This window comes from Dipodomys merriami, unplaced genomic scaffold (genome assembly GCF_024711535.1).
Source record: "Dipodomys merriami isolate MVZ:Mamm:240054 unplaced genomic scaffold, mDipMer1.0.p SCAF_194, whole genome shotgun sequence".
Classification (NCBI taxonomy): domain Eukaryota; kingdom Metazoa; phylum Chordata; class Mammalia; order Rodentia; family Heteromyidae; genus Dipodomys; species Dipodomys merriami.
In genome coordinates, this window is record NW_027203315.1 from 901553 (window position 1) to 925520 (window position 23968).

At 38.8% G+C, this 23968-nt stretch overlaps 2 protein-coding genes across 2 annotated transcripts in view; one reads left to right on the plus strand and one right to left on the minus strand.

The window, feature by feature from the left end:
• The window catches only part of LOC138831357 (zinc finger protein 157-like), an 87957-nt gene extending 65142 nt beyond the window's left edge, over positions 1–22815 (plus strand). The window contains exons 10-13 of the mRNA XM_070028474.1: positions 16396–16454; positions 19267–19393; positions 20598–20687; positions 21635–22815. Coding sequence (XP_069884575.1) covers positions 16396–16454; positions 19267–19393; positions 20598–20687; positions 21635–22815 — 1457 coding nt within the window. The remainder of the gene's footprint in view (positions 1–16395; positions 16455–19266; positions 19394–20597; positions 20688–21634) is intronic.
• The window catches only part of LOC138831371 (zinc finger protein 585A-like), a 386491-nt gene that overhangs the window by 275196 nt on the left and 87327 nt on the right, over positions 1–23968 (minus strand). The window lies entirely within an intron of this gene.

Sequence of the window (23968 nt, forward strand, 5' to 3'; positions counted from 1 at the left end):
ATAGCCTTGGGAAGTATTGCCATTTTCACGATGTTAATCTTTCCAATCCAGGAGCATGGGAGGTTTTGCCATTTTTTAAGTTCTGTGTTGATTTCCTTTTTCAAGATTTTAAAGTTTTCATCATAGAGGTCCTTCACTTCTTTGGTTAAGTTAATTCCTAGGTATTTTATTTTTTGTGGGGTATTACAAATGGAGTTGCTGTCCTAATTTCAGCCACACTTTTCTCATTGTTGGCATATAGAATAGCCATTGATTTTTGGGGGTTAATTTTATAACCTGCTACTTTGCCAAAGTTTTGAATCAGCTTGAGTAATTTGGGAGTGGAGTCTATGGGATTCTTTAAATACAAGATCATGTCATCTGCAAAAAGGGAGAGTTTTATTTCTTCTTTCCCTATTTGGATCCCCTTTATGTCTGCATCTTGTCTTATTGCTGTAGCTAGGCATTCTAATACTAGATTGAAGAGAAGTGGAGAGAGTGAGCATCCTTGTCTTGTTCCTGAGTTAAGAGGAAATGGCTTTAGTTTTTCACCATTGAGTATAATGCTGGCTGTAGGTTTGTCATATACAGCCTTTATTGTATTGAGGAATGTTCCATGGATTCCTAATTTTTCCAGAACCTTCATCATAAAGGGGTGTTGGATCTTGTCAAATGCTTTTTCTGCATCTATTGAGATAACCATGTGGTTCTTATTCTTGCTCCTGTTGATGTGATGAATAATATTAATTGATTTGTGTATATTGAACCAGCTTTGCATCCCTGAAGTGAATCCTGTTTGATCATGGTGTATGATTTTTTGGATGAATTGTTGAAGTCGATTGGCCAAAATTTTGTTGAGAAGTTTTGCATCAATGTTCATCAAAGAAATGGGTCTATAGTTCTCTTTCTTTGATGAGTCCCTGCCTGGTTTTGGGATGAGGGTTATGATGGCTTCATAGAATGTGTTCGGTAGTGAGCTTTCTCTTTCAATTTCATTGAAGAGTTGGAGGAGTATTGGTGTGAGCTCTGCTTTGAAGGCCTTGTAAAATTCCGCTGTAAAACCATCTGGTCCTGGACTTTTCTTAGCTGGGAGGTCTCTTATTGCTGTTTCTATTTCAATGCTTGATATGGGCCTATTAAGCTGGTTTAACTCGTCTTGGTTTAGTTTTGGCATGTCAATATTTGCTAGGAAAAGGTCCATTTCTGTCAAGTTCTCAAACTTATTAGCATAAAGTTTTGAGAAGTATTCCCTTATAATGTTCTGAATCTTGGTTGTTTCCGTAGTGATGTTTCCATTCTCATCTCTGAGTTTATTAATTTGGGTGTGTTCTCTCCTTTTTCTGATAAGGTTTGCTAAGGGTCTGTCAATTTTGTTAAGTTTTTCGAAGAACCAACTCTTTGTTTTGTTGATTCTTTCTATAGTTTTTTTGGATTCTAATTCATTTAATTCTGATTTAATTTTGATTATTTCTTTCCGTCTATTGGATTGGGGTTTATCTTGCTGCTCTTTTTCAAGGAGGTTTAGATGTGTCATTAAATTGTTAGTTTCAGATCTCTCCAATTTGTTGATGTAGGAGCTCAGAGCTATAAACTTGCCTCTGAGTACTGCCTTTGCTGTGTCCCAGAGGAGCTGGTAATTTGTGTGTTCATTTTTGTTGAATAGCATGAACATTTGAATTTCCTTTCTAATCTCTTCCATGACCCACTCATGATTCAGCAGTGTGTTGTTCAGCCTCCATGTGATACCGGACTTTCTTTGGTGGCTTTTGGTGTTGAGTTCTAATTTTATTCCCTTGTGGTCAGAGAGAATGCAAGGTATAACTTCAATGTTTCTGAATTTAGACAAGTTTGCTTTGTGGCCTAAAATGTGGTCTATTTTAGAAAACGTTCCATGTGCTGCTGAGAAGAATGTGTATTCTGATGCTGCTGGGTGAAATGTTCGGTAAATGTCTGTTAAGTCTAGTTGATCTATGCAGCTGTTTAGATCTGCGGTTTCTCTGTTGAGTTTTTGCCGAGTTGATCTATCTAGTGGGGAGAGTGATGTGTTAAAATCCCCAACAATTAATGTCTTTGGATCTATATGGGATTTGAGGGAAAGTAGTGTTTCTTTGATAAATTTGGGTGCTCCATTGTTTGGCGAATAGATATTTAGAATTGTAATATCCTCCTGAAGGAGAGATCCTTTAATTAGTATGTAGCGACCTTCTTTATCTCTTCTCACGAATTTTAATTTGAAGTCTATTTTATCTGATATTAGGATTGCAACTCCCGCCTGTTTATGAGGGCCGTTTGCTTGGTAGATTTTGTTCCAGCCTTTAACCTTGAAAATGTGTTTGTTTTTACGGGCAAGATGTGACTCCTGCAGGCAGCAGATAGAAGGGTCTTGTTTTTTAATCCAACTAGACAGTCTATGTCGCTTAATTGGAGAGTTCAGTCCGTTAACGTTAAGAGATAGGACTGAGAGGTATTTGGGAGTTCCTGCCATGTTATCCACCTTCTTGGGGGCTGTGAAAACTGGGTTCTTCCTAAGGTTCTTGGATTCTCAGTTTGTGTGCAGTTTCTTGGCCTTTGTTGCGTTCTTGTTGGTTTTCTATGTGTAGGACATCTTTAAGAATCTTTTGCAGGGCTGGTTTGGTGGAGATGTGTTGTTTCAATTTTTCTTTGCTATGGAAGGTTTTTATTTGGCCTTCAGTTATGAAGGAGAGTTTAGCTGGGTACAGTATTCTTGGTTGATAGTTGTTTGTTTTTAGGGCATGGCATACGTCATTCCAGGCTCTTCTTGCTTTGATTGCCTCTGCTGAGAAATCTGAGGTAATTCTAATTGGTTTCCCTTTATAGGTGATTAACCTTTTCTCCCTGACAGCTTTAAGGATCTTTTCCTTGGTCTGGGTTGATCCTGTGTGGATTATAATGTGACGGTGGGATGTCCTATTCTGGTCTGGTCTATTTGGGGTTCTAAAAGCTTCTTGTATCTGAATAGGCCTATCTTTTTGTATGTTTGGGAAGTTCTCTGCTAGGATCCTGGTAAACAAATTTCCTAGACCATTAACTTCTGTTTCTAGGTGCTCCTCTACACCCATTATCCTTAGATTGGGCCTTCTGATGGTGTCTTCCAGGTGTTGGATAGACCTATCATATTTCTTGGACTTGTCTTGGATGGTTGTATGTTCTTTCTCTATAATATCTAGGCTGTCTTCAATCCCTGAGATTCGATCTTCTGCATGGTCTAACCTGCTGTCAAGACTCTCTACTTTGTTTTTTATCTCTTTTCCTTCTAATTGGTCAGCTTTGATGGCTTCAAGTTCTTTGTTGAAGCTCTGTTTTAGGTCTTGTATGAATTTCTTTACTTCCTTAATTTGGTGTTCAGTGTTTGTTCTCAAATCACTTAGTGGATTGTTTATGGTTTCTTTGGACTCCCATTCCTTCTGTTGGGTTCCATTCAGCATTCCCTTTGTGGTCTCCCTGACTTCCTTCAGCTCTTTGTTAATGGATTCCATGAATGCCTTTAGTGATCTTTGTGTATTCTCTACCTGGTCTCTCAATTCCTGAATTACTCTTTGATTAGCTTCCTCCCGTCTGTGGGATTCTTGCAGTTCTCTTTCTTCCCGTTCGTGGGATTCCTGCAGTTCTCTTTGAGTGTTCTCAGCCTGCTCACGCCATTCCTCCCTTTCTCTTTGAGTATTCTCAAGTTGTTCACGCAAATCCTGTATCAGTTTTTGAGTAGCTTCCTCACGCTTATGTGAAGAGACTTTTCTAAAAAGGACATACACATGTAGTACATTAAAATATAAAAGTAGTTTAATATCAGTAGTCATGAGAAAAATTCAAATCAAAATTCCGATAAAATAACTATTTTATACATGCTAGTATGGATATCATTTTAAATAAAATCAACAAAAATACTCTCAAAGTCTAAAAAAAGCTAGGAAGATGTGAGAAGAATGTGAACTTGGTGCATTTCTCTTGGGTATATAAAACTATCAAAGATGAAGCCAGTCGCCCGTGGCTCACACCTGTAATCACAGCTACACAGATGGCTGAGATTTGAGGATCACGGTTCAAAGCCAGTGTTGGCAGGAAAATTCGAGAAATTCTTATCTCCAATATAACCACCAGAAAACCAGGTAGCTCCAGTGGTAGAGCGCTAGCCTTGAGCTAAAGAGCTGAGGGTCTACGCTCAGGCCCGGAGTTCAAGCCCCTTGATCGACCAAACAAACAAACAAACAAACTATCAAAGATGGTACGAAGAGTCCTAAAAAGATCTAAATATAGAATTATATAGGCATATGGTCCAGCATTTCTACACTTGTAAGCAACAGCAGATAAAGCAGGGAGTACAACAAATGTTTGGAGAATCACTTCTCAAAATCTATTCACAATAAGGAAAACATTGAAGCATGTAAAACAATAAATGTGTTCAAAGGAAGAAAACTTTACTCCATTTTATGGCAGGGATGAACTTTAAGAAAAATAAGCTAAATAAAACACACCAGTCAAGAAGGAACAGCCATGGTATAATTGTCCTTACTGATCTTCCAAGGATCAACAAACTTGTGGAGCCCAAATATAGGATGATTCCAGAGAGTGGAATAGAGAGGAACAGGGGCCGCCTATTCAATGATTAAACAGCTTCACAGATGGAAGATGAACAGTGTTGTAGATGAATGGATGGAATGGCCTCACAACAGTGTGGCCCAGTGTTTTATCAATGAACTGTACACATAAGAATGGCTAATGTAGCCACACACAGTCTGAAACACAAGAATTCTTCCTGGACTTGGGAAACTCAAGAAAGATTAGTTGCCAGCCTAGAAGATTAAGAGCTTGCTGGAGGTGGGTGGGGGAGCATAGTCGAGGAAATGGGGGGACAGGGATGGTAGGAGAAAAACAAAAAGGAGGAGGCAACAATGCTTAATAAGAAATGTACTCATTACCTTGCTCATGTAAGTGTAACCCCTTTGTATGGTATTTTCCCAATAAATAAACTTATTTAACAAAAAAGAGCTTGCTGCACTACATAGCAAGACCTGTCATCAAAAGGAACAAGGAAAAATCAAATTTTGGATTCTGTGAAGACATATGGGTGACAAACATATCTATTTTACCTACTAAAATAACAAACAAACTGAAAGTGTTTGGACACATGCTAAAACAGTGTTTAGTTGGAAATACACACTACAAATAGCATTAATAACAAACACACATGGACAAAAATACAAGCTATTATAATCTGTGTAGGTTTTGCAGATTATTTCACTGACTATTGCTCAAATGTGTCACATATTCCTGAACCGTTTCTTCCACTAAATTCCAAAAGATACATTGCCACACATGCTATTTAGTATTGACATTCCTGAGATTAAAGTTTACTACTTAGCAAATGTATGTCAGATTTTGCCATTAGTGATATTTCAAATATGAAAACCATAGTCACTGTATGTTTATTTTCACAACCAGCTTCTATCTTATAATGTCAGTGAATGCAAATATGCAAGCAGAGCAAGAAGAAAAAAGAAAACTGCAGGAACCACATCAAATGAGGTTAAACCAGAGAAAGATAATAGAATCTGGGAAACTCAAATTATTTTATGTTTAGCAACAATTTTCCTTTATAATGAGTGAGAAAAATGTCAATTTTAAGAGCCATGTCACCAAAAGAAAACTGATCAGTAAGAAAATCTACTTCCCAGATAAACCATTTCAAGAAAAGTAAAAATAAGAGAAAAATGGAGGAATGAGAAGCTGAGAGAATGAAAGAGAAAAAGAGACAGAGAGAAAAATAAACAATGAGAGAAGAAAGAGAGAAATAAAGCTAGTGAAGCCACATGGTGGTGGCTCATGCCTGTAATCCTAGCTACTCAGGAGGCTGAGATCTGAGCATAGAGGTTCAAAGCCAGCCCAGGCAGGACCATCTGTGAGACTCTTATCTCCAATTAACCACTAGAAAACTGGAAGTGGCAATGTGGCACCAGTGGTAGAGTACTAGCCTTGAGCCGCAGAGTTTAAGTACAGCGCCTATGCCCAGAGTTCCAGACCTACGACTGAAAAAAAAACAAACAAACAAAGAAGGTATGGTAAAGGGAAACAAAGGAGGAGGCAACAATATGTGATAAGAAATGTACTCACTATCTTGCCCATGTAATTGTAACCTCTGTGTATGTTATTTTCACAATCAATAAATGTAATGCAAAAGAAAGAAAGAAAGCTAATAAACATGAAAAATAGAATGAATTGGGAAAATAGGTAAGAGAACTCCTATGAGAGCACCATAGAGAAAAACAGAGATTTCTATAAATACCATCAAGCTCAGCCTAAGTTTCAAATAAAACAAAGACCACAAAGCAGTCCAAGAGTATTTACAGAGATTAATGGAAGTACTTATAGCTCACTTAGTCCTGTAGAATATTTGAAGTTATGTTTGACCACAATATTTCAGCAAATCCAGTAAAATTTCATTAGGATAGTTTACTATTACATATGAGGATGTGATGTCTGAGCAGTTGCTAGCCATCCTTCACCTTCTATGAGAAGTCATCTCTTAGGTGTCACTCAATCACATAACTAGTGGGACAACTTTCTCTCACACTAGAAAAAGTAGAAACAAACAAGCATATCTGCACTTACCTTGGGATGTCAGATTTTATGATCTGCTAAATCTCCAAGCCATCTTTAACTTTTTTTTTTTTTTTTTTTTTTTTTGTGGGTTGTGGGGCTTGAACTCTAGGCTTGGGTGCTGTCGCTGTGCTCTTCTGCTCAAAGTGAGCGCTCTACCGCTTGAGCCACAGTGCCACTTCCCATTTTCTAGTGGATTATTGGAGATAAGAGTCTCACAGACTTTCCTGCCCTGGCTGGCTCTGAACCCTGATCCTCAGCTCTCACTTCCTGAGTAGCTAGGATTACATGTTGAGCCACCGGTGCCTGGCTACATCTTTAGCATTTTTAGAAACATGTTCCTGAAGCTGATTCTTTTTTTTTTTCTCTTCTTCAATCTTGGACAGCCTTAGGTTCATAATGAAATGTCAAACAAAGTGAAAAATAAAAGAATCTCACTAGAGATCCTTTCTTGCTTTCTTGCTGTTGACAATGAATAAAGATTCTGCAACCATGGCTAGGAGTGAAGGCAAATAAGGGAGTCAGAAAAGAACCTGTGTGATTTTACCCTACATGTTCCTGTTCAAAACATGATATGTGGGCTAGAAAAACTTTCCTATGGGAGAAGAATCATTCCTGTCTTAAGAAGTGCATTAAAGTATCCACTAAAGACATATGCACGGGGGCTGGGAAGGTGGCTCAGTGGTAGAGCACATGCCTTGCATGCCTGAGGCCCTGGGTTCGATTCCTCAACTCCACATAAGCAAAAAGAAAAAGCTGCATGTGGCACTGTGGCTCAAGTAGTAGAGCGCTAGCCTTGAGCTGAAGAACTAAGGTACAGGGCCCAGGCCTAGAGTTCAGGCCCCATGACCAGACCCCCCACCCCAAAAAAAAAATACAGAAAAAAAAACTAAAGGTCCTACAAAAGATTGTTGAAAAATTGAACCCAAAAAAGGAAAACATGCCACCTGTTTAATAAAAGTAATTATCACTGAAATACACCTAGAGATATATAAACTATTTTTCTATTAATGTAAAATATCTTAGGACTCCAATGATTATTTGTACTCTATCTCATTTATTTACATATTCAAACACACATATGTTATGAACAGTATTTTCACACAAAGTTATAGAGATAAAATATATACAGCACATATTTTTGTTTTATAATATTTCAGTAATGGTTTTCAGATGGCATATTTTCCTTTATGCAAATAATTAGCATACCTTGTACAATGATTGCAATTTGAGTTTGAACCTGCTTTGGCCAAAGGTACATCAGTAGTGATGATATAAACACAGATTGAGAAGTCCCTCACTTTACTAAGTAGTCATATTAAGAATCATGTCCATTCTGCTGGAGGTACAGGGCCTAATAAAGATGCAACCTAAAATGCTGGTCAGAGGAGTGACAAAATCCCAGTCAACCATCCCCAGCCAAGGTACCAGTAGATTGAAGTCTTATGTGTTACTAAACAATATTAACAGAAAATACACCCCAAAATGTAGATCCATCAAAATTAAAACCAACAAATTATATCCCTATGTGCTTTTGCTTGTACTTATTCGTTGATTACACAGGATATTCTGTTATCCAGTAGTGATGTCATTTTTACAATTACGTAGAATGGTAAGTGTTAATATAAAATACATTGCCTTTACAGTGACATATACAAAAAGTGAAAATCTCTTCTGTATACACCATTGAGGTTGTTTTTGCTCAGAAAGACACTGTGAATCCTTTAAAAGCAATACTTGCACATTACTACTGGGTTATTCTGTCCCAAGAATGTTTTCTTACTTTGAAAAACTTAAAGAATTTATTATAGACTAAGGTTTCACATTCACAATTCTTCTTTTTTTTTTTTTTTTGGGGTCCGGTCATGGGGCCTAAACTCAAGGCCTGGGCGCTGTCCCTGAGCTCTTCAGCTCAAGGCTAGTGCTCTACGACTTGAGCCACAGCGCCACTTCTGGCTTTTTTCTTTTTGCTTATGTGGTGCTGAGGAATCGAACCCAGGGCTCTGAGCATGCCAGTCGAGCGCTCTACCACTGAGCCACCTTCCCAGCCCCTCACATTCACAATACTTAAGATCAGGAGTGTTACAGATTTCAAGGTGGGGGAATTTTCTGTGTGTTTTGGGATTTGGACTGTCCTCATACACCTTAGTGACTGAACATCCTGCCTTGAAAATTTCAAGTTTTCTATTTCATATTATTGCATTAGAATATAATCTGAATTTTAAAAAGAGCATTGTAACTGGGCTATCATGTCTAATAGCTGTAATCTTAGGTATTCAGAATGCTGAGATCTGAGGAAAGTTAGTATTATCCTCACCTTTAGTCCTCTGCTCCACCCAGACCTGAGCTCCTCCCAAACCTAGAGTTCCCTCCCTAGAGCTGGCCACTCCCTCTCTCATCTCAGACTCACCTGAGCATGTACTTAACTCACTTCCGGCCCACCAGATCCTGTTGCAACCAGAAGAATGACAAATGCTTGTGTTCCCTGTCCTGGGAAATATGGTCCTTCTAATAAACCTTATAATAATCTTTCTCCTGTGACTACTTGTGGTTCCCTGGGATGGACATGAAGGAACCCTACAAGGATCACAGTTGAAGCCAGGGGGATAGCAAAGTCTAAGAGACTTATCTCCAATACACTACCAAAAGAGTGGGAAGTGCAAATGTGGCCTAAGTGGTAGAACATTATCATTGAACCAAATAATTTCAAGGTCAGTTTCCAGACCTTGATTTCAAGAATCAGGACAGGCAGACACATATCAAGGGCATTGTATTGTATTCAAATTATATTTTAACAATTATTTTTTGTGTACATGTATTGGAAATCTTTCTCATTTTTTTTTGTCGGTGTGGGGCCTGAACTGTGACCCTGGGCATTATCCCTCTGACTTTCAGCTCAAAGCTAGCACCCTACTACTTGAGCCACAGTACACTGCTTGCTTTTTCTGCTTATGTGAATCTGAGGAATCAAACCCAGGGCTTCATTCACGAAAGGCAAGCACTCTATCACAGAACCACCTGCCCAGCTAGTCTCTCTCATTTTAAGTGATGTAAAATAGGTTAATTAAATTAGTGGTGAAATTGTGATTTGTCAAGAACAGACACATTAATTAGAGTATATCTGTGCCAGCAGCATTTTGAACGTTTCAAAAGCAATAGTAAGTGCAGAGGATGAAAAGAGTATCCATATGTTTATATAAGACATTTTCAAGGAATGTTTACCATTCATTGGGGTCAATTCACAAAAAGCAAGTTCATAAAGTCACATGGGTGTGTACCAGAATCTCTAGGTTCAGGAGTATAAACGCACAACTCCTGACTCTCCTTGTCTTGAAAATCAGAGGTTTGTGGGCCACTTTCTGGCACCTGGAGGAACAAGTGCTAATGGCACCACAAACCCATGAGCCCTAAAATATCATCTACCTCAGACTGGGGAAAGATGGGTAGGGCAGACTCTGGCTAGGAGCCTCAGATTGCTTCATGTTTTAGCTCCCAAGTTCCCCTGAAAAAGAGAAGCTGGGCTTCTACCTCTTGTCTGACTATGGAGTGCAAAGCTGTAATTCAAAGCACTTCCAGCAGCAAGGGAAAAGCAAAGTAACCCGAATTTGCAAACTAAAAACACCAACAGTGGGCAAGGAGGCACTGATGCTACTTCCCCCCCACCCCCCCTCTGATTTCCTCCCGCACCCCCCCCCCCCACAGTTTCAAAGGATCTATGCTCCGATAGAAACTACAATTCCCAGGATGCGATGCACAAGTCACCTAGAGGAAGTGGGCTTGTTACAGGGTTTTGACTGGCACAAGGCACTTGGTCCTAAGTGTGCAAGGATGCATGGGGCCTTTCTCTCCCAGCTGCGGGAATTTATATGTGTTTCTTCTTGAAAATTCAGTTTACCAACATAAATATTGCGAGAACAATTAAAAACACAAATGTATTAGGAGCACAGCATAATTTGGCTTTTTAATTCTTAGTTCTTTTAATATAATTGAGATTATGAAACTACGTAGTTTTTATTTTTGTTTTTGTTCAAAACGTACGTTCTGCTGAATGTAAATTATGTCTCTGTTTTTCTTAAAGTTTTGAATATCTCCCCTCTCACTTTATAAAGGTATTTGCAGCTGGGTGCCAATGGTTCATGCCTGTAATCCTAGGTACTCAGGAAGGTGAGATATGAGGATCATAGTTCAAAGCGAGCCTGGGCAGAAAATTTCATAAGTCCTATCTCCAAGTAACTACCAAAAAAATGGAAGTGGCCTTGTGGCTCAAATGGTAGAGAGCTCACTTTGAGCTGAAAAACGCAAGGACAGTGCTCAGGCTGGGTTCGAGCCACAAGATCGAACAAAAAACAAAAAAGTACTTGGAGACAGTAAATTGATAGATTCTGGTATCATCTTCCCCTGCTCTAATATATATACTGGCATAAAATAACAGAATTTAAAGACAGATATACTTTATAATCTTTGAATTAGATACAGTTGTCAAACTCTACTCATTACTTTCCCATTATCTCCCAAATTCCATATATGAAATTTTAAGAAGTTTTTGGTTATTTGTGTCTGAAATTTGCCTTTCCTTAAAAAGAATTTCCTCATTTTGCTGTTGGTCCTGTGTCTTCAACTCAGAGCTTGGGCACTGTCTGTGAGCATGTGCTGTGCTTTACTTGCCTTTCTTTTATTAATTGCTTCAGGGGAATAGTGAAAAGTTTCCTCCCAGGGGTCTCTTAGAAAATGGTACTCCTCCTCCAAGACTCTTCAAAAAAAAAAATGGTTGTCTAGGTAGATCAGGATGAATGTGGGAGGAGGTAGAGTTCAGGGCAGGTCCATGTTCATGTGAAGCTTCATTACTTGCTCCAAACCAATCTGTTTTTACTTTTCTGTTTTGCATATCCTATTTTGTTTTGATTTTCTACTTCTTCTCTGAACCTAGAAGTTCCTGTCAGCAAGTCTAGGCCACATATCTAGGGGTCCTCAGACTTGTCTTCCTAGACTGTATCATTACACTGTGGACTAAATCTTTTGCCTCCCTCTCTCATATCAGACATTCTAAGCTTGTCTTTTAAGGGTTTGTTGTGGTTGTTGATGATCCTTTCCCCACATCATGACTGGGAATGATTGTGTAGGAAATTTTCATGCCTGATATTCAGTCCTCCAGTGTAAGGGTTTTCCATTCCTCTTTTAGTGGACCTTAGCTATTCCTCATGAAAATGGAGATCGTGAGGCACATTTGGATGTATAGATGGCAACATTGGAGCATCTATAAAATATGAAGGAAAAATAATTATTGCTTTATGTAAAAGTTAAAAGTAAGTTCCTGAGAGATAAAAATGGGTGCTACCTAGACTAGCTGTGACCCAGAGTTGTCATTGTTCTTGGTTATATTTTTTAAACATTCATTTCTAAATATTATGTTTATTGTACCATTATAAATAGAATTTACTTCCTACATTATTTTTGAATTGTTTATTGCTCACAGTTGCAAGGCTCATTATTATACAAATATTATATTCTCTTACTTAATTGATCACAGTTATTGACTATTTCAGATCCTGAGGTAGAAGGTACAAGTATGGTAAGGTATTCAGGGATAGATTATGGGTCTGACTTCCTCTGGAGGAAAAGGTGAACCAATGGAAAAAGATGGAGCTTATGCATAACACTTGTAGAATTCCTTTGGCAGGAGATGTGGTGTATCCTTCTTGGGTTCCACTATGTGCAGGGATTCCCATGGTTGCGATGATCCATTGCCCTGGAGGGCCTGTGGATTTCACACCGTGTCCACTGTTCTGGTGGTAGGAACCTCCCAGTATGTAAGGCAGGACTGCTCTCAGAGGAGTGACGTGATCAGTGGTACCTTGCTGGCACCCATGTTTGTCAGTTTGTGTGGACAAGCTCGCCCTGACATCTTAATCCTGGCTGCTGCCATGAGGCCTATTTGAACTAATGCCTCTCACCATCCCATACCTCTGTTTCAGAGACCTGTCCTGTTTCATGCTTTTGTATCATTTACTGTGCAAGATTGTGTTATGTATCCATATATGCTAGTAGTTGGGCTGGGTATGGTTTTCAAGGGTGGGGTGGTGTTTCATGCCTCTTGCAGGAACAATTGTGTTCTCACTAACTGCATGAGTAATCCTAGCATACTATGCAATCCCCATAACTTACATTGCATGTTCAGTTGATAGAACCATGGTATAATTAGTTTGGGTCTCCATTTGCTATTGAGGTTCAGAGAACTCTTAGCTTGTGGTCCCATGGGATGGACCTAAAGGATCACTACACGGATGACAAATTGAAGTCATGGGTACAAGAGTGTCTGAGAGTCTTATCTCCAATAAAGTAGCCAAATAATTTCATAGTCAGTTTCCAGACCTTGAGTTCAAGAATCAGGACAAGCACATATATCAATCCATCCAATCCAAGCACATATATCCAATCCAATCCATCCCAATTATGTTGTATGTAAAGGATCACCAAAAATCACAATAAATTTTAGGAGATAAGTATAGGATCTCTGATTATGAGAGAGAGAGGGAGACTGTGGCAGACCCTGGGGTGCCTGCAGGAGCAGGCCAAATGTGAGCAAAGGCTTCAGGGCCATTGACTCCTACCTTCAGTACTGCAAGTCCTTGCCCTTTATGGTTTGAGGAAGTGTGTGTTCTAGCTGATTGGCCTGGGGCTTTAAGTGAAGGGAGGCTTTGGTGGAAAACATAGATTGAAATAGAATGAGGAAAGAAGTGTGCTGTTTGCACATTTTGGCAGAGTGGGCTTAGACCAATATTACATAAGCATTTGAGAGACATAGCAGAATTGTGCCATCAGCCATCTCTCTGTCTCCTTAATTATCATCCCATTGGCCCACAGAAGTCTTGCTTGTGCTCTGATGAGACTGTGGCAGGAGACAAAAGATTTATTCCACAGTTTAAGGGATAAGGTCTGAGAAGACAAGTCTGAGGTCCCTTAGATATGTAGCCTAAAGCTACTGAGAGGAACTTTGAGTTTCAGAGAGGAGGTAAGAATATTAAAGAGATTTTCCCATGCAAAAATGAAAAGAGAAAATCAGACTGGTTTGCAAGTGATTAAGCTTCACATCAACATAGACCTACCCTAAACTTCACTCTTCTACACACCTGCATTCATTCTGACCCCCAAATCACTCTCTTTGTAGAAAATCAGGGTAATTTGCCATGTACTTCAGAATCCCTGTGAGGAAACTTTTCACTACTTACCTGAAGAAATTATTAAAGGACATGCAAAAAGAGTACAGCAAATGCTCACAGATAGTGCACAAGCTCTGAGTTCAAGCCACTGGTCCAATAGCAAAAACAAAAATCATAAGACCCTTAAATGAAAAGCAAACTTCAGAAACAACCAAAAACTCCTTTTGTCTTAGTAGATAGAATTGGGGATTTTCTGGAAAATTAATTGTTAGACTTTTGGGAAATCCAAATCAATACAAGGATTATAGTGCATATCCATGTAACAATCTTTCTATTCTATGCCCTTGTGCACATTACAGCAATTGGAAATGACCCAGTATAAGTTCAGTGTCTGTGAGTACCTTTGTAAGATGAGAGGGGAGGTATTCAACAATTTAAGGCAAAACAGAGATATAATTTATATTCAGCAGAACACAGGAATGGAACAAAAAGAAATGTATGAGCAACAGAGTCACATGTACTCAAATTCATTATTAGAACAAAGAACCAAACAGTCAATGCATCCACTTGTCCCCATATATTTACATTTTGTGGCTGGTTTCAGGGAGGAAGTAGTGTTTTTGAAGTAAAATTCAGTTTAGCTCCCCCAGCAGGAAGAGAAAAGTCCCAATGCATCCAAGCACTCTTGTGAGCAAGGTGGTGTCGAGCATTGTGGGAATTGTAGTCTCCAAGAAGGACATTTTCTTTGAAAGTCCTGGGTTTTTGTTTTTTGGAGGGCGGAGGTGGAGCAGAAGATCCTTTTGCACATGCGTCTCCCCGCCCACCACGGGCATTTAAAATAGGTGTTTTCTGGATTCTTTCCCTTTAACTTGCTGCTGGAAGTGCCCTGAAGTAAAGTTTGGAATTTCATAGGTGGCAGCCACAAAGCCGGCGCCCAGCTCTGTGCGGTGGAGCTCTGGAGCTGTAACTTGAAGGAATCTCAGGCTTTGGAACTGATGTCAGGTAGGAACTGTGCGATTGCTGAGGGAGTCTCCCCTCCAGTATTTCTTTTCCTTTTTTTGTTTCTGTTTGGTCGCTGGTGGGGCTTAAACTCTGGGCCTGCAAGCACCATTCTTGAGGGAATAAGCAGAAAAGCATGGGAGGGGAAGATGTTGCTAGCTTCCTTTGCCTTATGCAAAAATTGTTGCTACTTCCCTGAGCACCAGATTCACGTGGTACTCTTTCCTACACCACTCTCAATCACTTTGTGTTGTTGCAAGATTTAAACTAATTTTTAGGAGTGGTGATAAGCTGGATTGAAGAATAAGCCAGAGCATAGTCGTGAGAGGGTACCTGAGGCTGTGGTTTGGGATGGTGGGGTGATTGTTATGATTGAATATATCTATTCATGTACTAATCCCTAATCCTCTTCTTGCTAATTTATTAATCCTGTTAACACTGCGATTTTTAGTATGTAATCATGCAAACTTACATTAAATGTGCCATCTATGGATTTGCTAATGCTAGCTCTAATCGGTTGGTTGTGCCTGGTAGTACAGAAAGTGTTGGTCTGGGACATATGGCCTAAAAAGAAAATTCACAGAAGAAAACTTGAGGTAATATGTCTTACTCAAGGTTGTATGCTTTGTAGGTGTTACTTATCTTCAGGTGTGTCTCGCCTATATCGATTATTTTATGTTGTATCTTTAGGATGGCCAAGGTTCTTCGCATGACTGTTTAGGGAAATGAACATTAGGGACTTCTCAAACCTGGGTTTACCTCATCTTTACTCATGTCCCTTTGGCCAAAGCATTTTAAATGGCAACTTGCTAATCATTGCATATGTGTGCAATGGGTAGAGTGAAATGTGCCATTTGACACCCGTTATTGAAATAGTAGAACATAAGAAATATATTCTATTTACATTTTTCTCTCTAACTTTGGGTGAAAATTACTGAGTTACATCATACATGCTATCCCTGGTGTTTAAATATGTAAATCAATGAGGTAGAACACAAAATCCAATGGATTCCTAGGAAACTTTTTCATTAAAAAAGCAGTTCATGGGCTGGAAAGGTGGCTCAGTGGTAGAGTGCTTGCCTTGCAAGCATGAGGCCCTGGGTTCGATTCCTCAGTACTACATAAGCAGAAAATGCTGGAAGTGGTGCTATAGCTCAAGTGGTAGAGCACTTGCCTTGAGCTGAAGAGCTGAGGGACAGCGCCCAGGCCCAGAATTCAGGCACCATGACTGGCAAAAAAGGAAAAAAAAGAGCAGTTCGTACATCCCAAAGTATATTCAGTAATAACTACTATTTGTGGAAATATGATATGTTTTTGCTTTCAATTATTCAATAATTTCAGTGGGAATATTGATTTTTTTGAATTTAATATGTACATAAACATGGAAATTAGTTGTTTTAATAATATCTATCTATTAGGAAATGGACTAGATTTGTGTTTATTGGACACTTTAATGCTCTGCCTGAGACATTACAAATTTTTCACTTATAAGAAGGCTTTACGTTTTCAAAACAAAAAATAAATAAACATTTAAAAAAAAAGAAGGCTTTACGGTTTTCCCGCCCATGTATCATGTTTGCAAGAGGAAATTCTGGGCCCAAAATCTCACAGATTCATTTCTGAATGCGTCATTTTCCTTATATCCCAGCCATGCTTCCAGAATCCTCTGCTCATTGTCAACAGCAAGACAGAATGAATGGATCTCTGGTGAGTGGATTTTTTTAATTTTTCATTTGTTTTCCATTCCATTATATGAACCTAAAGATGTCCAAGAATTAAAAACAATAACAAACACACAGATTCAGCCTCAGGAACTTATTCATAGATCAGATAAAGAAGGCTTGTAAATTAGCAGATAAAGATTACTTGTAGGTTTAGCAGATTAAATGGTTATATTCTTTCTAAGTTGAATTCAGATTGGCTTCAGAATGTCTAGGTTTCTTCTTGTCATAACATGTAGTCATACCTGTTATGTGATGTAATGACACCGAGCAGGTTACATCTCATGGAAGGTGAAGGGTAGATTGCAACAAGCTCTCATCCTCATGAGTAACATTAAACTATCTCAATGAAATTTTCCTGGAATTGCTGAAATAGTGTGGTCATACGCACCTGCGTGTGTTCTTAAGGAATGATTAACCTATATGTACTTAAATTACTCTCTATATATACTTCTTGGACTACTTCATGGTCTTGGTCTTACTTGAAGCTGAGGCTATATTTGTTGCTAAAGTTTATGGTCTTTTTACAAAATCTTGTTTGTTTTCTAAAGTATTCTCTCAAGATTTCTTTCCTCAATCTCTCTCTACTTTTGATTTTCTACACACTTGTGTTGGTTATTTTTCTGTTTTTCTCTCTTTGAATCTATCTTTGAATCATTTTTTTTTCTTACTTTTCTCATTCTCTCTTTCCTCCATATGTCCCTCAGTTTTTTCTTTTCTTCAATGATCTATCTGGGAACTAGTTTTTCTTAGTGATTAGCTTTACTTTGCTGACATGGCTCTTAGGATTGAAATTTTTCTCACCCACTGTATAGGAAAATTGTTTTCTAGAGAGTTGTACAGGTTTCCAGAAACAAAGAAAAGTAGAGAAACACAAAAACATAAACAGATAGACTTAGGGGAAACAGGGTTCCAAAGGCTCTCTGGCACTTGGTCCCTGGGTGCCAGCAAGCTAGCATAGTTCCTTGAGTGCACACAGGGAAGATTACCATTGATACTATGCAAAAATGAAGTATCTATATTAATAGTACAATCAGAGCCACAACAGGTTGTGAGGAAAACATGTTTCCTTATTCTCCTGAGACAGAAGGCTGTCACCCAGAGAAAATGCAGACATGGAGTTCACCTTACCTAGCCTTCAAGGTCAACAGCACCTCAGTTTCAGATGCTATCTTTCCAATAGTAAGGAAAAGGCCTGCCCTCCAGTCTCTTAACCCTCTCCAGAATTCTCTTTTAACCCTTCTGGGGCCAGCTGTCAGTTATCTCATTGCTGTCAGCCTGGAATTCCAACCTCTCAAACTTTTTCCCCTTCAGCTCAACTTCAGAGTTCCCTACAGAAAAGTACTTCCTTCTACCAATTCATACACTACAAGAAAATCTGTTTTCTCCTGCTTTTGTGTTGGTCTAACTTCATTTGATATGGTATTCAGTTTTGTTTTTCCATCTCACTACTGTTGAATATTTTAATTCACTGCCAGTATAAGATTGGAACTAGTGTTGAAAAAAAATTAATACCGTGACGAGATGTTCTCTATTAGAAATATCACTTGTTGCAAAATCTCACAGATGTTTGCTCACTAATTGATTTTGATCTCTGAGGTATTTCACTATTAACTAACACAAGTAAAAATATATATTTAGAGAGCTACTGGAGAAAGGATTCAGGAATATGTGATGCATATGAGCATTTGGTCATATTTATCATTTTTGTCATCTTTAGTGATCCTTGATCCTCTCGATATTTGCCTTCACTTTCCATGAAGGCCTATTAAAATGAAAACCTTGTCCAGGATCATTTTTCTCTCACCTATATTTTGTATTGTAGAATGTAGGCAAAGTTTCCAAAATTTCATGGAAGCAGTTCTTTTTTACATAGGAAGGAAATATCAGGGTATCTATGGCCACATTTCAATATTTAGTATTTAAACCAAACATGGTAAACCACAGATATTTTTATGTGGATACTCAATTATATCTTATAAGGGCCTAATCAATCATTAGTTACTTTCTGGAGTACTGTTACTGTTTTTTGAACATCGATGTGGACACTGCTTTTCATAGATCTACCATTGTCCTATGTTCTGTATTCCATGTGATATCCTGAATGTGTGCTGCTTGCTTTCTGAGAACTTGTTAATAGGAGGTCTAAATAGGATTTATGGTGAAGCAGTATGTGTAAATGAAGGAAAAATATTACTTTAATTCATTTTTACCCTGGTATGTACTGAAATTTTATGAAAAATGATAATACAATTTTTAGACACCTCCTTAGACTTAATGTTATCATGCCTGATTATTGCCTCCTTAGATTTTTTATCTTGTCTCCATTGCTCGCAGCAGAAATGTGTTTGCAAGCATTATGGAAACTAACTTTTTATTGGTCTTGGGGCTTGAATTCTGGGTCTGGCTGTTTTCCCTCAGCTCTTCTGGTTAAGGTGAGTGCTACCACTTGAGTGACAGTGCTACTTTCATTTTCTGGTGGTTTATTGGAGATAAGTGTCTCATGGACTTTCCTGCCTGGGCTGGCCTTGAACCTTGATCCTCAGACCTCAGCCTCCTGAATAGCTAAGATTACAGGCATAAGCCACCAGCGCCCTGCAAATCTGTGTATTTTCATGACCAGGTTTATGTATTGTCAAATATTTCTAATTTGCTATTTAATTTTCCCAGTGATTAGTTAACAAAGCTAGCTGCAAACATTTTATGTAAGACCAAAGCATACCTGCAACATAATGAAATTCCAGGTTGGAATTCTCACAACCCAGGTCTAATTTCTTGATGGAAATGTGCCATTACAGAAGCTGATGTCATTTGATGATGTGGCTGTGAACTTCACTTGGAAGGAGTGGCAGGATCTGGATCCTGGTCAGAGGACACTTCATAGAGATGTAATGCTGGAGACCTATAGCAACCTCATGTCCTTGGGTGAGCAAAGGTTATTTTCACTTGGAAGATCAAGTGTTTTTATTTTAGTAGACATTAGACTATTTATGTTATTTAGGGAGAAGATTCCAGTCCATTCCCAGGTAAGAAACTGCTAGTATAAAATCTAGTCAAATTTGAGTCTGAGAGCATGGTCTTGTTTGTCTTTCACACTAGTGCTTGACCCGCAATTCTATTTTGGCTTTTGTTTTGGGGTATATTCTGTGTTTCTGGGCTCAGGTTGCTTTCAAGCCAGCCTCTTCTGATCTCACCTCCTAAATGTATGATTACAGGTGTAAGCCTTTGGACCATTACATTTTCTAAAAAAAAAAAGAAAAAAAAAAAAAAAAAGGCTTCCAGGCCATGGGAAGTGTCATTTTTTTCTAAGGGAAACTTCAACTTCATTATATGTAACACAAGAGCTAATTTTTTTCTCATTCTTTAAGAAGGCAAATCAGTAGTTGGACAAAAGTTCTAAGCTATGATCCACTAATAGGAGACTGACTTCCTAGACTTGGGTAATTATTATAGGTGGATCTAAAGTCTACAATAGAACATACATTACTACTGACAGTATGCTCTAGAAATCAGTAGGTGAAAGTGTGTATTTCTAAGCCAAACCTGATACAGGGTTTAATGCTTCCAGAATCCTAGATACTCCGGAGGCTGACATCTAAAGGTTTCAGTTTGAAACCAGCAGCTGGAGAAAAATGACCATGAGACTCTTATCTCCAATTAACCATTCAAAAACTAGAAATGTAGCCAAGACTCAAACTAGTAGAATGCTAGCTTTTAGCGAAAGAGCTGAGTTCAATCCACACAGTTGGCAAAATAAACCCAAAGCTGGATGCTACTCCACCATGGAGCTGTTAAGAATTGAGAAACCATGGACTGGGAAGGTGGCTCAGTGGCAGAGGAATTGCCTTCCATGCATGAGGCCCTGTGTTCGATTCCTCAGCAACACATAAGCAGGGGAAAAAAAGCTGGAGTTGGTGAAGTGGCTCATGTGATACAATGCTAGCCTTGAGCTGAAGATCTGCCCGACAGTGCCCAGGCCCAGAGTTCAGGCCCCACTACTGGACCCCCACACCCTAAAAAACAATTGAGAAACCAGATTTAGGAGCAACCTTGTGGGCAGGATGTCTGTGACCTTACATTAATGATGAACCAGCACGAGCAATAATTCTCCACTATTTCTTAACCATAGGGCACTGTGTTCCTAAACCTAAATTGATCATGATGCTGGAGCAAGGTGCAGATCCATTTATAAGAGAAGTCTCAGGCAAGAATTTTACAGGTGAGTTAAAGCATCTTGAATGGTGATGATGAGTCCTGAGCCCAGTTGGTCTGTGTATCTTGAGCTGTACAGAGCGATAGTATTCCTAGTGCCCCTGCGTATAGTATGGCAGAGAACTAGGTGATCCTTTGTCTCAAGGAATTGTCAATCCAGAATTCACATGGAGGCAAACTGCATTTGGTGTGCCAGTGTATTTAATGTTAGCAATTCTCTTTGTCTGTAGCAAGTCATTTTTTAAGAGAAAAAGACAATAAGAAATGTACAAAAGGAGATCTCATTTTCTTCTAAACTAGTATTATGCAGGTAGGAGGAAAATAGGAGAACGGTAGTGCTGCTATTCTCTGATCAGGACAATATCTTATGAATTGTGCTGGGCATAGAGAGACATTCAGAATGGAACCATTAAGAGTATGTTGATGAATAATTTCAGTAAATATTTCCTAGAAATAAATAGAAAAATCTGAATTAGAGAAAAACATTATTTTCCATTGTAAAATGTCAGTACTACATTCATAGTTAGGACATTGCAGAGAAAAGTTTATATTCTGCATCAAACAATGCTTTGATATTTGAAAATCTTGTAACAGTTAAAATGTGAGAAATTACCTTTACAGTAAGGAATTTATGGATCTCATTTATGTCTTTGTCTATTTTTCTATTATGCATTTTAGATGTCCAAGAAATGGAGGATGTGATTAGCACCTGTCAGGAAAGTCACAAGAAATATCTCTCTGAAGTAGCAGTCATGAATAGTAACCCAGGGAAGGAAAAAGTGAGACTTATAAGAAGTTTTAATTTGAGCTCAAAACAGAAGTCAGAACTGATTAAGAATAATGGGAACTCCTTAGGAATGAGGACAGAAAAGGTCACTGGGTGTCAGAACATGAGTGTTTTCATTGAGCCTGGTAAGATGTGTGCTGTATGTAGTCCTCATGTGTCTTCTGTAGTTGAAGAATATAAACAATGTAAAAGGTCTTTCACTGAGAAGACACACCCTTTTGTCCCTCAGAGAACACACACAGGAGAGAAAGCATATGAAAGTAAAATGTGTGGAAAGATTTTCACTAGTAAGGCATACCTTACTGTCCACCAGAGAAAACACACAAATGAGAAACCTTTTGAATGTAATATGTGTGAAATGTCTTTTACATCGAAGTCAAACCTTACTGTCCACCAGAGAACACACACAGGAAAGAAACCTTATGAATGTAACATTTGTGGAAAGTCTTTTACCTGGAAGTCAAACCTCACTGTCCACCAGAGAACACACACAGAAGAGAAACCTTATGAATGTAACATGTGTGGTAAGTCTTTCACCCAGAAATCAAAGCTTATTGTCCACCAGAGAACACACACAAAAGAGAAACCTTTCAAATGTAACATTTGTGGAAAGTCTTTCACCTGCAAGACATATCTTACTGACCACCAGAGAATACACACAGGAGAGAAACCTTATGAATGTAATATGTGTGGAAAATCTTTCACCCAGAAGTCACCTCTCACTGTCCATCAGAGAATACACACAGGAAAGAAACCTTATGAATGTAATGTGTGTGGAAAGTCTTTCACCCACAAGTCAACTCTCACTGTCCATCAGAGAAGACACACTGGAAAAAAACCTTATGAATGTAACTTTTGTGGAAAGTCTTTCACCCAGAAGTCAACTCTCACTATCCACCATAGAAGGCACACAGGCGAGAAACCTTTTGAATGTAACATGTGTGAAATGTCTTTTACCTTGAAGGCATACCTTACTGTCCACCAGAGAAGACACACAGGTGAGAAACCTTTTGAATGTAACATGTGTGAAAAGTCTTTCACCAACAAGTCAAAACTTACTGTCCACCAGAGAACACACACAGGAAAGAAACCTTATGAATGTAACGTGTGTGGAAAGTCTTTCACCCAGAAGTCACAACTTACTGTTCACCAGAGAACACACACAGGAGAGAAACCTTATGAATGTAACATGTGTGGAAAGTCTTTCACCCAGAAGTCACACCTTACTATCCACCAGAGAACACACACAGGAGAGAAACCTTATGAATGTAACATGTATGGAAAGTCTCTCACCAAGAAGTCATACCTTACTGTCCATCAGAAAACACACAGGAAAGAAACCTTATGAATTTCATATGTGTGGAACGTATTTCAGCCAAGATCTACACATTACTGTCAACCAGAGACCACACACAGGAGAGAAATTTTATGAATGTAAGCTATGTGGAAAGTCTTTCACCCAGAACATACACCTTTCTGTCCATCAGAAAAATCCCACCAGAGAGAAATGTTATGTATGTAGCAGGCATGGAAATTCTTTCACCTGGAAGGTACAACTTAACATCCATCACAGAACACAAGGAGAAAAACCTTATGAATGCAACCAGTGTGGAAAGACCTGGAGGTCACAGCTTAACACACATAAGTTCCTTCACAGAAATGAAATAACTTAGGATTGTACCAAATGGCAAAGGCTTTGATCTGTAAGAAAATTGCAATTGCAATACAGAACCAATACAGGATAGAGACCTTATGATATGGCAGATGTGGAGTCCTCCAACTAGAAGACCCAGCTCAGGGTTCATCACAGAACACACAAAACACAGACACACAGACACACACACACCCTCACACACAAAGAGGAGAGAAATCCTATGTAGGAAAAATAAATGGAAAGGTTTTCAAGAAAAAGTCCTAACTCAGTTTGCATCACAGAACTGACACAGGCGAGAAAATACAAATGTAACAATTGTGGAAAGTCCTTTACCAAGTATTCAGGGATCCAAGTTCATAGGACACACACAGCGGAATAATCTTAAAACTATTACAAATGTGAATAAGGGAAACCATGGGACCTATTATTTGCAATATCAAGTATATGTATGAGTGAAGTAGAAAATGTCAGATAATGTGATGTTGGGAAAATGAACCCCTAGATGTGTATTTGTTTTTTTCTTTCATGCATTTCTTTCTGATGCATTTATAAGATTATTTCTTTGTTGCTTTGTATTTCCCTCTCCCACAGTATAATCCCTGATATTGGTATAATTTGTAGAGGAGAAGGGGAAAAACAAGTCGTTTAAGGTTACAGGTGGACCCGTTGCAACAATGAGAAGTACAAGTTGTCATGTGGAAAATGAACTTCACAACTTTGGTGGGGGTGGGGGGAAATATAGGGTGGGGAGGTGGAAGGAGGCTGGGAAGGGATGTGACGGGTAAACAAAGGAGGAGGCTGCAATGCTTGATAAGAAATGTACTCATTATCTTGCCCAGGTAATTGT